At 38.6% G+C, this 12740-nt stretch overlaps 1 protein-coding gene across 2 annotated transcripts in view; it reads right to left on the reverse strand.

Annotated features, from left to right (window-relative positions):
* usp24 (ubiquitin specific peptidase 24) overlaps positions 1 to 12740 on the reverse strand; it is a 226377-nt gene that overhangs the window by 180979 nt on the left and 32658 nt on the right. For both annotated transcript variants that reach the window (XM_059984090.1, XM_059984089.1), the window contains exons 2-4: positions 6528 to 6693; positions 2522 to 2589; positions 2003 to 2146 (exon numbers count right to left, since the gene is read on the reverse strand). In XM_059984090.1, coding sequence (XP_059840073.1) covers positions 2003 to 2146; positions 2522 to 2589; positions 6528 to 6693 — 378 coding nt within the window. The remainder of the gene's footprint in view (positions 1 to 2002; positions 2147 to 2521; positions 2590 to 6527; positions 6694 to 12740) is intronic.

Consider the following 12740-nt stretch of genomic DNA (forward strand, 5'->3'; position numbering starts at 1 on the left):
TACAGGCCAAATGATTACCTTCACTTCCATGGATGCGTGCAGGTGCACAAAAACGTAGCAAATACACAGCAATAAAAAATTACCTATAATGACCCTTTGATGTTACTTGCATAAACTTCTACCACACATACAAGGACCATGAATGGTGTAGGGCCCTGAATACTGAAACAAATCTTAACTGAAGAACTACTGTACTGCTTTGGAGTTTATTAAATGGGTTTACCATAACTGGGGTAGTACCTGCAAATTTCAGGACTATGTCCTCTGGGTTGGTGCCTTCTTTAACACCTACATATTACTTTCCTTCTCTGCATCCATTTGTTTGACATAAACACCCCAACCATCTACAGATCTGAAATATCCTTGAGAAACTACTGCTTTCTCTATATTACAAAATGTAACAACATAATCAGGCCTCTCCGGCCTGTTTTACACACTTAGAAAATCATGGCTAATCCAATATTTTCAATGTCCCCTTTGCACTGCCCTCGCACCCCACCCCAATCTCCCATATCTCTGACTTGCTGGTAGTTCAAATATCTGCCAGTTATCATCCTAAATATATACAATAACTCCACTTCCATAGATCTGGCACAGAGAATTTCATGGACTCAGAAATATTGTACCTTAATATTGCATTAATTACGTGTCCTAATATTTTAAAACTATGTAGCCTCGTTCATAAGAAGCATATTCTTGGCTTCTAAAAACCCTTAAGAATCCTGTAAGTTTCAATTAAGATCTTCTCTGTCTCACAAACTCCAACGAGCATACACCCAACCTACTAAATCATTCCTCAGAATGGGCAGGCAGTGCACACACTCTTGCCTACAAAATTTGTGCTGAGATTGAGGGGGCCAAGAGCTTCAATTTCCTTGGTATGAACATCAATGGTCTGTTCTTTGTCCCGGTCCAACCATGTTAATGCCATGGCCAAATAAACTCAACAATGCCTCTACTTCCTCAGGAGGCTAAAAGAATCTGACATGTCACCGTTGACCATTGCTATTTTTTTATTGATGCACCACAGAAGGCATTCTGCCTGGATGTGTAATGGCTTGGTATGGCAACACGTGACCACAAGAAACTGCAGAGAATTGTGGACACAGCTCAGCACATTAGAGGAACCAGCCTCCCCTCCATTGATACTCTCTTTATTTCTTACTGCCCCAGTAAATCAGGCAACAATAATCACCAACCCAGACGTTCTCTCTTTTCCCCTCTCCCATTGGGCAGAAGATACAAAAGCCTAAACGCATGTTCCATCAGGCTCAAGGACTGCTTCTGTCCCAGCGTTACCAGACTCCTGTATAGACCTTTCACATGATAAGATGGATTCTTGGCCTCAATCCACTTCATTATGATCATATTTTATATGCACTGCAGTTTACCAGTAGCTTTTACACTTTATTCTGCATTATAATTGTTTCATCTTATTCTAGCTTAATGCAATCTTTAAAAAAATTGATCTGTATAAATAGAATGTAACAAAAGCTTTTCACCATGTATTGGTACATGTGAAACAATAAACCAGTACATTAAACCCTTCATCCTAGGAATCAACTGAGTGAACCTTCTCTGCATTGCTTCCACTGCAAACACATCCTTCCTGAAGTTCAGAGACCAAAACTGTTACTAGTGCTGTCTCACTGTCATCCTATAAATGTTGCATCAAAACTATCCATTGTAATAAAGGCCAAAATTCTATCTGCTTTCCTAGTTACTGTAGCTAAATGCCAACCTTCTGTGATTTATATACTGAGGACCTTGATCTCTTTGATGGTTTGCATTCCAGCACTTGAATAATAATTTTATTTTCTTTTTATGCTTCCTTCCGAAGTAGATAACTGCACATTTTCCCACATATTCCATCTGCCAACTTATTGCCTGTTCAGCTGATTTACTTTGATCCCTTTGATGTTTGTTTCCTCCTGACAATATGCTAAATAATTGAATGAGAATACGACAATAGTGGCTTTTGATGGTATAAATGGCAACCTACCATGGTGAGTACTCCCATAAGGCTGATCGGAATTGGGTCTTGTTTGACTCGTGCTGCAACCAGATCCACTAAAAGCATGACCATGTTGTAGATTCCCTCGTGGATTTCAGTACCCCATTTATGCACAGCACTTGAAGTTAATAACTGCAGAAATTGTCAAGCAAGACTGAATCAGTAACTCAATTATTTATAATCTGATTAATAAAACTTCAGTGATAAATCAACTGATAAATTCAAGAGTCTATAGTTCAATTATAGACTAATGTTTAAAATATTATAATTACAATTTTTTGTAATTTTATATCATTAAAGTGACATACTGAAAACACAGCAAATCTCAAATGTTCAAAGTAAATTTATTACCAAGTTTAATAAAGATTTGTTCTGTTTCTTACCCTGAAAATGCAAGTATTTGTTAAAAAAACTAACATGAAAAATAGTTCAATCCTACAAGTTAGAATACTGGTAGGATTTTATTTTATACTAGTAATTTGTAAATTCCTAAATTACTTATTTTACCTTTTTAAAAGCTTCTGGCATACATCGGTCTATAAATCGTTTACAATTTTCATCAGCATCGGCAAGACCTGCAACAATCACATATATGAATCATAGTATCAGAGAGAACAAAAGATCCCTGGTGGGCACATAATTGGCACAATAAAAATTTTGGAGAATTATACCTGCCTGACTTCTTTATGCATCCTCTCAGGATACAGAATAGATTCTTCTTTTTTTTAAACATGTTTTAATATAAAGAGTTTGCTAGAGAGCCAATGATAGTCATGGCTATACAAAAATTCTGGGCTTAGTTTCACCAAATCCTATTCTTGCCATATTTTGAGTTTGTATCAGAATTAACCCTGCTCTAATTTCTTTTCTCCCTTCTGAGAGAAGTGTATTTTTCTACCCATATATAAAAATGTCATATTATCCTGATCACTCATCTATTGAGAAACCAAATTCTTTTGTACTGCAACATTGTTTTGCCTCACATGGAAAAATAATTTACTTTTTTTATTCTCCCCTACAAAATAGATAACCAACACAAATTCCCACATTATATTCCATCCATCAACTTCTTGCCCATTCACTTATGCTGCTCCCTTTGTGGACTGTTCCTTCTTCTCATTACTCTAGTTGAGAAGCTTACGCTATACAGAAGCTTAATATTTGTCTTCAAGGCCCAGCAGCCTTTGCAGTAGAAATGAGGAGCTCTGCAGAGTTTAAAACTTGTTCAAGTGTCCCTGAGGATGATGCCTGTGGCAAGTCTGTCCAGATGCAGCTCTTAACTGAACATTTTAAACAGCTGGAGCTAGATTCACTTAAGATCATCCACATTGCTGAAAACATCATAGAGAAGTTTTAGCGCAGTGGTCACTTCTGGAGTACCCGATACCCTTGTGCCATTTTAAGTATACCATTTTGGATACTGCCGTACTGCCGGGGGATGGGAGGGGTGGGGGTTGGATGTGGGAATGACAGATCAGAAGACAGCAGCAGGCACCATGTTTGTGACACCAATACTGACTCTAAGGCTGGGAACTGGGGCTGAGGAGGAGATAGAAAAAAAATGATCAGTCATGATTGAATGGTGGAGCAGACTCGATGGGCCAGACGGCCTAATTCTGCTCCTATGTCTTATCGTCTAATTCAAAACCAATAAGGTCAATAGACATGACAGACAGCAGCACAGCAGGAAATGAAGGAGGACTTGGATTAAGTTACATTTATTTTAATGCAAGAGGCCTTATAGGAAAGATACTGACGTGGTTAGAGGAATGGCTGACATGCAGGAGGCAGTGAGTTGGAATAAAAGGAGCCTTTCCTGTTTGGCTGCCAGTGACTTGTGGTGTTCCTCAGGGCTCAGTTTTGGGACCGCTACTTTTCATATTGTTGGACATTAATTTGGATAATGGAATTGATGGCTTTGTGGTAAAGTTTGTAGATGATATGAAGATAGGTGGAGGGGTAGGTAGTGCTGAGGAAGCACTGCAATTGTAGCAGGACTTAGACAAATTGGAAATGGGCAAAAGAAGTGGCAGATGGAATACAACGTTGGGAAATTTATGATAATGTATTTTGTTAAAAAGGAACAATAGTGCAGACTATTATCTAAATGGGGAGAAGGTTCAAACATCAGAGGTGTCCTTGTGCAAGACTCCCAGAAGGTTCATTTACAGGCTGAGTCTATGGTAGAGAAGGCAAATACAATGTTGGCATTTATTTCAAGGGGAATTGAATATAAAAGGAAGGAGATAATGCTGAGCCTTTATAAGACACTAGTCAGGCTGCACTTGGAGTACTGTCAACAATTTTGGGCTCCACATCTCAGAAAGGATGTGTTGTCATTGGAGAGAAACCAGGGGAGATTCATGAGGATGATTCCAGGAATGAAGGGGTTAACATATGAGGAAAGTTTGGCAGCTTTGGGCCTGTACTCACTGGAATTCAGAAGAATGCGAAGGGATCCCACTGAAACCAACCAAATGTTGAAAGGACTAGACAGGACAGATGTGGAGAAGATGCTTCCTATGGTGGAGGTATCCTGAACTGGAGGGCTCAAAATTGAGGGGTAACCTTTTACAACAGAGGATATGGCAAGAAGGCATGTGAATGGTGTTGAGTGGGATCCAGGATCAGCCATGATGGAATAGTGAAGCAGACTCGAGGGGCTGAATGGCCTACTTCTGCTCCAATATCTTTTGGTCTGACAGGCAAGGAAGATCAACTCAGGGGCATACATTATACGGGATACTATAGGCATTTCAGTATAGGCTAAGGGAGGTCTAAACTGGCGGCTAAAAGTTCCAGGGTACTGGTACTACAAGCGGGATAGAGATGGAGGAAAGGAGAAATTACATTTCTGAACAGTAAGATCATCATCGCCTTAATCAAAAATTAAATTACTGAGCAACACACACAAAATGCTGGTGGAAATTACTGAGGATTGTTCGATTAGACCTTATGGATGGAGGTGAATATTAAGAGGATGGTCAGCTTGATATAATTGTGCTATAGATTCCTAATAGTAAATGAGAATTAGAGGAATAAATGGGCAGTGTGATTACAGACAGTTAATTAGTTTGTTATAGTAGAAGATTATAACTGTCACAGTCCCAAGGATTTGTTAATTATATTCAGGAAAGCTTCATCATGCAATATATTGGTAACCTACTAGAGGAGAGGGCAAGCTTGTCTACTCTTGGGAAATGGGGTATGACAAGTAATTGAGGTGTCAGTGGGTGAGCGCTTTTGGACCAGATTACTAGATTTAAAATAGTTATGAAAAAGGACAGAACTGATCTACAGGTTCAAGTTCTTAATGTCATTAATTTTGATGGTAGAGGGAAACCTGGATGACAAAGGATATTACCTGTTTATTGAGATACAGTGTGATAGGTCTTTGGACTAGAGGAAATTGGAGAACTCGGAGGAAACCCACGTTGTCACGGGGAGAACACACAGATTCTTTATAGGCAGTGGCGGGATTTGAACCTAGGTCGCCTGTACTGTAAAATGTTGTGCTACTGTGCTGCCCACATTAAGCCTGTGGTCAGGAAACAAGGAGTTATGGGTCACGGACAGATATCTGGGAGCAAGTGAATACCAAAAGGATTGTGAAATCAGAATGCAAAAGAGGGGGCATCAGATAGCTTTGGCAGAGAAGATTAAAGAGAATGCGAAGATATTTTAAGTACATTAAGAGAAAATTGTACTGAAAGAATAGAGCCCTTCAAAAACCAAAGTGGACATCTTTTTGTGGAGTGACAGGAGGTGTACGAGGTCGTCAATGAATATTTCCCTTGCTTTACCATTGAGAAAAACAAGAAGACTTTGAGATAGTTAATGGGGGGGTGGGGGGGGGGAGGTCTTGCTAGGCATGTGAATGCTATTAGGATAGTCTGTTTTAACATCTTAAAATGCATGAAGGTAGATAAATGTCTAGGGCCTGCTCAGAATATTGTGGGAAACTAGAGAAGAAATTGCAGAAGCCTTGGTTAAAATATACGTATCATTAGCGATATGTAGAGCCAGAGACTGAAGAGTAGCTTCACTTAAGATGGGCTGTAAAGAAAAACTTGGTAACTATAGCTAGTAAGCCTAACCTCTGTGGTAAGCAAGTCAACTGAAGTGTTGGATTAGGTTGCAAGATTGTTATTTTTCTTGCAGTTTAGCTTTCCTTTGCTTGTGATAATCACCTATATGTATGCCATTGTTAATGCTCCATTTTGCCTCCTCCTGTTAGTGCTTGTGTCAATCAACATAACAGTCTAAAATGTTTAGGAGTCTCTTTTTTTCATTATTTGCATCAACCACTTCACATGATAGTGAGTTCCACATTCTCACTCTGATGCTACAGGGGGAAAAAAAAGAATGCTTTTCACCCATTTCTTCCTTTGTCTTATTTTTCATTGTACTAGTTCAGTGCTGGAAACTAAAGCATGTTATTTCTGGTCCAGATACTAAACAGGGGAAAAAGTGCTGATGTGACTTGCCTACTCAAACGTTCTGTGGAACTTACCAAGCCGTGCAAGGTACGTGGATGCTATCAGGCACTTGCCCAGTGATTCTTCACGTTTGTAAGGGATAGACCAGTGATCAGTGAACACACGACTTTCCAATTCATACAAATTTGTGGTTGGAAATTCAATGGTTCCGGAACAGTTTCCATTTTCATCACTGCTTCTCTGCAACAAGAGACAACAATTAATATTAACTATCTACTGTATTTGAACATTCCTTCTCATGTCATCTTTTTTCCAGATGCCCCCTAGGAAAGGTAGATGAAAGCAGGTCTCTTCAGGTACCAAGTATACTGCACAATTATTTTTAAACAAATTAGTTACTAACTTTAATCTGAACAACTGTTATACTAAGTACTTTTGTAATTTGAACAGCCAGACATTTGTAGGCCAGTTGTTAGCTGTTATGTACCTCCTGAATATTTGTTACTTTGGCATGTGGCAGCTCCAACCATTTACAAGGAACATAAGTCAAACAAAGTGAGTCATTCAACCACATCAAATACAATGATTAGAATATTTAAACTGTCAGAGGTAAATAGTGTAAAAGTGAATTGCAAGGAGATCAAAATCCTGTATTAATCCTGAGTCTGCCATTTTAAATATTTAAAATGAATTATTCCAAGAATTTATAAGGAGTTTTGTTTTTAATGCACAAGATGCACTATTTTGTCAGTACGAAGAACGTGACCCAAAAATGCCAACAGTAAGGCTCCATTACTTTGGAATCCAGTTTGAATACATCATGAATTGCTCATGCATACATTACATTTTAGGGCTATTTGATCAGCTCCAATCACAGCACTTTCTGCTAAAATCTTGCGTCCTTGCTACAGATTCAATAGAAGTACAAATTTGAAATGCTCCAGAAGACTGCTGGACTTACAATTTTCAGAAAGGTATTACACTGTGTCATCTCAATATAGTATATTCGAGTCATTAACAATCTTCTCTGTGGAGACTCTAATATAAGAATGCTCCATCTCTTGCATTGGGCAAAATATTTTCAGTTACTTAGCAAATAAGAACTGGAACATAAGTTTATATATCAAGTATCAATTTATGGCAGTGCTACAAAAGTGGCATGCAAATCCCTGTAAGGACTTCTATCCGCATAAAAAACAGCAGTGGCCCATTCAGCCGCTCAATCGTGCTCTGGTATCTAATAAGAACAGCACTTAACTCACTGTTGGTCTCAAATCCTTTTCTATAAAGCTCTCAATCCTTAACACAAGAGATTCTGCAGATGCTGGAAATGTTGAGCAAAATTTACAAAATGCTGGAGGGACCTGTCAAGCCAGGCATCATAATGAGAAGAATACACAGTTGATGTTTTGGGCAGAGACTCTTCATCAGGACACCTAATGAAGGGTCGCAGCCTGAAACTTCAACTGTTTATTCCCCTCTGTAGATGTTACCTGCTTTGCTGAAACCCTCAATCCTTGACGCATTTGTGCAAGATTTTAAGTCAGTTTAAATAATTTAACACTGCATTTGCAGCTCAAGTTAGAAAATTACAGAAACCTTGAAAGAAACTCTCTCATGTTAATTTTAAATTTGATACTGTAGAAATAGATGATTCTGCCAAATCAGGTTTTTCATGTCACTTTTGAAATTGTCAAATTGTTCTGGGATCTCTAGCCTTCAACTCAGGTACACCTGTCATTGATCTCTCCTTATCTCGATCAATAAATATAAACGTTACTCTTTCACAATTTTGTTTGTTTTTGCCTACAACTCAACAAAAAATCTCTTAATTTATTCCTGCATCATGGCTAGGACCTTACTCAAAAGAAAACCCTTCCATTGGAGAAGTGAACACTTCAAAGTATATCATAAGGAAATACAAATAATATGCAGTGCAAGCCTAATCTCACCAAAATCCCATACACTTCCAGCAAAACTTCTTTACTTTCATTCTCCATTGTTGTAATAAAGGCTGCCAAATTCCCACTGCCTTCCTAATTATTTGCAGCACCTGCAAGTTCACTTTCACTCTCTTGTGCTTGGATGCCCAATCTCTTCAAATATTTGTTATCATACAATATAAACAATGTTTTCTGCTTTCCTAGTCATCCTACCAAAATGTATAATCTCACATTTCCCAACAATGTGCTCCTTTTGCCCACTCACTCCATGTCAATTATTAAACCTATTGCATTGTGCAATCCCATACACCCTAACTTACTTTCTCACCAGGGTGGGGAGGGGTGAGTATGACAGTCTAGAAAAAATTAAGGGAAATGACTGATAAATTACACCAACCAGCAAGTAAACTTGTTTAATTCCAAGTTATTCTGCTATAAACAATCATTATTTTGAAGGGCCTCCATCCTGGACACTTAAACCTACAGGGTATTAAAGCAATGTGCGAACAAACACTTACAAGCACACATTCTAATTTGGTTCTGCCAATTCAGCATAATCAGAAGTGTCATATCTGACCATATAAAAATATGCACAGGACTGAGATAGATCAGCTGGTTGATTGCTTTTGTGACAACAACCTCACACTAAACATCAGCAGGACTAAGTAACTGTACATGAACTTCAGGAAGGGGAAGCTGGGAGAATATACCCAGTCATTATTAAGGGAGCAGTGGAAAGGCTGAGCAGCTTTAAGTTCCTGAGTGTCAACACCTCAAAGGATCTAATCTGGGGCTAATATTACTGACTGGGGACAGAGTGGGGAGTTAGGGAAGGTTAGGTCAAGCCTGAGTCTAGGGCTCCGCTCCATGCTCCACATTTGAAGGGTACCAACGTGGATGTTCAACCAAAAACATCTGTAGATAGATGTCAAGCCAGTAAGTGCTGTGGATGAAGACCAGTGAAGACGAGAGTTGACAGTGCCTCAGGATGGCAAGATCTGAGGGATCTATTATCTTTGCGGGCTGGAAACACAAGGGCTAGTAACTCTTTAGGTTAATGAGTCCGGTGTTCAAGGTCCTATCATCCGTGCGTTTTGGGTTCAATATAGCAGGTTGAAACCAGAAGACCAATGAGCCCGAGGGTCTGTGAGTCTGCAAGTCCGCTGGAGACTGGAGGTCCAGAAGCAGCTTGTCCTGGGTTTGGAGGACAGTCTGTATTTGTGAATGGAGTGGGTGGGTAGGTGGAGAGGGAGTGAGGAAAGGGGCTTGCTTTGCTGTCATTGTTTTGTCGCTGCTGTACTGTTGTTGCTTGTGGTGTTCTGCTGAAAATTATGAGTGTGCTATGATGCATCAGAATATGTGGCGATACTTGTATGCTGCCCCTAGCACCTCCTTAGGTTGTGCCGGCTGTTAATTCATTTCACCGTCTGTTTCGATGTACGTGTTAAGTAGATAAACGTATCTGCAATCATAAAGAAGGCACACCAGCAGCTCTACTTCATGAGGAATTTGAAGTGATTTACTATGTCACCAAAGAGTCTTGCAAATTTCTAAGGATGTAGAGAGGATTGTGACTGGCTGCCATAAACAGTGTCTCCAAACTACAGGATTGTAAGAGGCTGCAGAATGCCATGATTTCAGACAGCTCCATCATGGGAAAAACCTTTCTACCATTAAGGACATCTTCCAGAGACAGTGCCTCAAGAAGGTGACACCTATCATTAAGAACCCTCACCATCTGGGACATGCCTTCTTCTCATTCCTAGCATCAAGGAGGTGATACAGGATCCTGAAGACCCACACTCAATGATCCAGAAACAGCTTCTTTCCCTCCACCATCGGATTTCTGAAGTCTATTATTATTATTCATTATTCCTTTTTTGCACTATTTATTTTGTAATTTATAGTAATTTTGCATGTTTTTGCATCATACTGCTGCTGCAGAGCAATAAATTTTGTCATAATAAACCTGATTGAGGAAATAGCCAAAACTATACTCTGCTAAATGTATAACTGTGAAAGAGAAATCTACCAGTGCAATCCCTTTAATAGTTTAAAACTTCAACCACATTTCCATTAGTGAGATATTTCCAAAATATTCCCAATTCTGCCAAGTAATCTTGATAAGAAAAGCTGTACAAGACTCCAAACGTAACCATGCCAATGCCCTACAGGTTATATACAATTTGTACATGGAGGCCCATCCCACAGAAACCAAATTTGGGAGAGGAATATCCTACTTCCATTCCTATTTTTAGCCATGGTTAAATATTCTATTCAGTTTATTTTGGATACTCTGTGCTTTTTTAATGACTGATCAACTCCTACCAAGGATTGATTCTTGATTCATCACTATCTAACAGATCTGCTCTGTGTACACTGGGTACCTGGGGTTGAATTGCCCTACCCAGCATATAAAAATAGCAGGACTTTCAGCACTGATTCTCTGTGAAACCCCACTAAGTACAGCTTGCCAATCAGAATTATCCCATGCTAAATATTTCATATTTGGTATGAGATTTTTTTTTAAATCACACAAAGTAAAAAAAGAATACCACTGAAGGTGGACTTGGAGAAAAGGTTGCTATTTTCAGGTAAAATTATTATGGCACAAGTAGTAACCATTTTTATAAAAATCAATATAGTTGTATTAGACTTCAAAATACAAATACCAGCTATTAGCTGATGCCAAATGATGTGGTATATACAGATCAGTAGCATAAAGTTGGTGAAAGTAACTGAATGTGTCAAAACATATGCACAAAAATTCATAAGGCTCATCTCAAGAACAATGTAAAAATTGTTCATTCTGATGGATCTTGTTCCAGGGGCTTTGTTGAAAGCTGAAATTTAACCCGTTTCTAGCTTTCAACCAATCAGCAAAGCCTCCATAGAGCAAGAGCCAATAAGACCTGACAAATGGAATTCATTTCCTTGCAGATTGCAAAGTCAACATGCGTCTTTGAATAAAACATCAGTAAGAATGAAAAAAATGACTTTACTTTTCAGTACAAGGGCAGCTCTTTCACCATATCTAACAGGTGCAAGGGTTCCTCATTGGCATTCATCTAAAATCAGAGTAAACAAGCTACACAGCTTGGAGGATCAGTGCAGACATTTTACATCAAGCCATGACTATAATTTTTGGTTTAGATTCATTTAAAGACTTAAGGATAATGCATTTTAATGACTAAAAATTTTCAATACTGAAATTATTTTATAAAAATCTCAAAAAAAGTCCAAGCTGGAAAAAATAAGAAAATATAAAACAGACCTTTATTTTGTAAAGTAACCTTTTATGTGGCATCTAATCAAATGCCTTTTGTAGATTCATCCAGATAGCCACATTCTCAGCTCCAACAAATTTCACAAATAGCCTTTCCTTTCATAAAACACGTTCACTTTGCCAAATCACATCACGATTTTATAAGAGTCCAATTAATCCTTCCCTAATGGAATGGCAACAGGTGTTAGTTTAACTCATTTTCCTCTTATCCCTCAGAGTTGTGAGACCACTTAACAACACCATCATGTGCAGGGCCACTGAGCTATAGAGCACAGAAAACAGGCTCTTCAGGCCAACTAATCCATGCCAACCAAGTTAGCCAACCTAACCAGTCCCTTTACCAGCTTCCGGGCAATATCCGTCAATTGATACGTGTCAATATGTGCTTTATATGTTATCTCCACACCCAGCTCAATCGCTTCCTCTGGCAGCTCATTCCACATACGCTCATCAGCCTCTTTGTGAAAAAATTGCCCCTCAAGTCCTTCAAATTTTTCCACTCTCACTATAAATTTATGTCTTCTGTTTTTGCACTTCCATCTTCTATGGAAGACACTGTGGCTCTTCATGATTGTACTCCAAATATGGCCTTAGCAATGTCTTGTGTAAACGTAGCATTACTTCCCAAATCCTGTATTCAGTATCAGGACTGAGGAAGGCTTGCTTTGGATGCAGAAAAAGCATTTGATAGATTGGAATGGGATTTTTTATTTAAGGTATTGGAAAAATATGAGTTAGGGAAATCTTTTATACAATGGATTAAAACTTTAAACACTAATCCTCAAGCTAAAGTAGTTACAAATGGTCAGATTTCAACACCATTTTGCTTAACGAGGTCAACTAGACAAGGCTGCCCATTATCACATGCTTTATAATAGAACCATTAGCTGAATTAATTAGAACAGATTCAGACATTGGGGGCTTTAGAGTTAATCAAGAAGAATATAAGATTAATTTATTTGCTGATGATGTTTTGATTTATTTAACAAACCCATTGCAATCTTTGCAAAGATTATCTTTTAGATTGGAAGAATATGGGGAAGTATCAGGGTATAAAG

Source organism: Hypanus sabinus, chromosome 11 (genome assembly GCF_030144855.1).
Source record: "Hypanus sabinus isolate sHypSab1 chromosome 11, sHypSab1.hap1, whole genome shotgun sequence".
In the NCBI taxonomy this organism is placed as follows: Eukaryota; Metazoa; Chordata; class Chondrichthyes; order Myliobatiformes; family Dasyatidae; genus Hypanus; species Hypanus sabinus.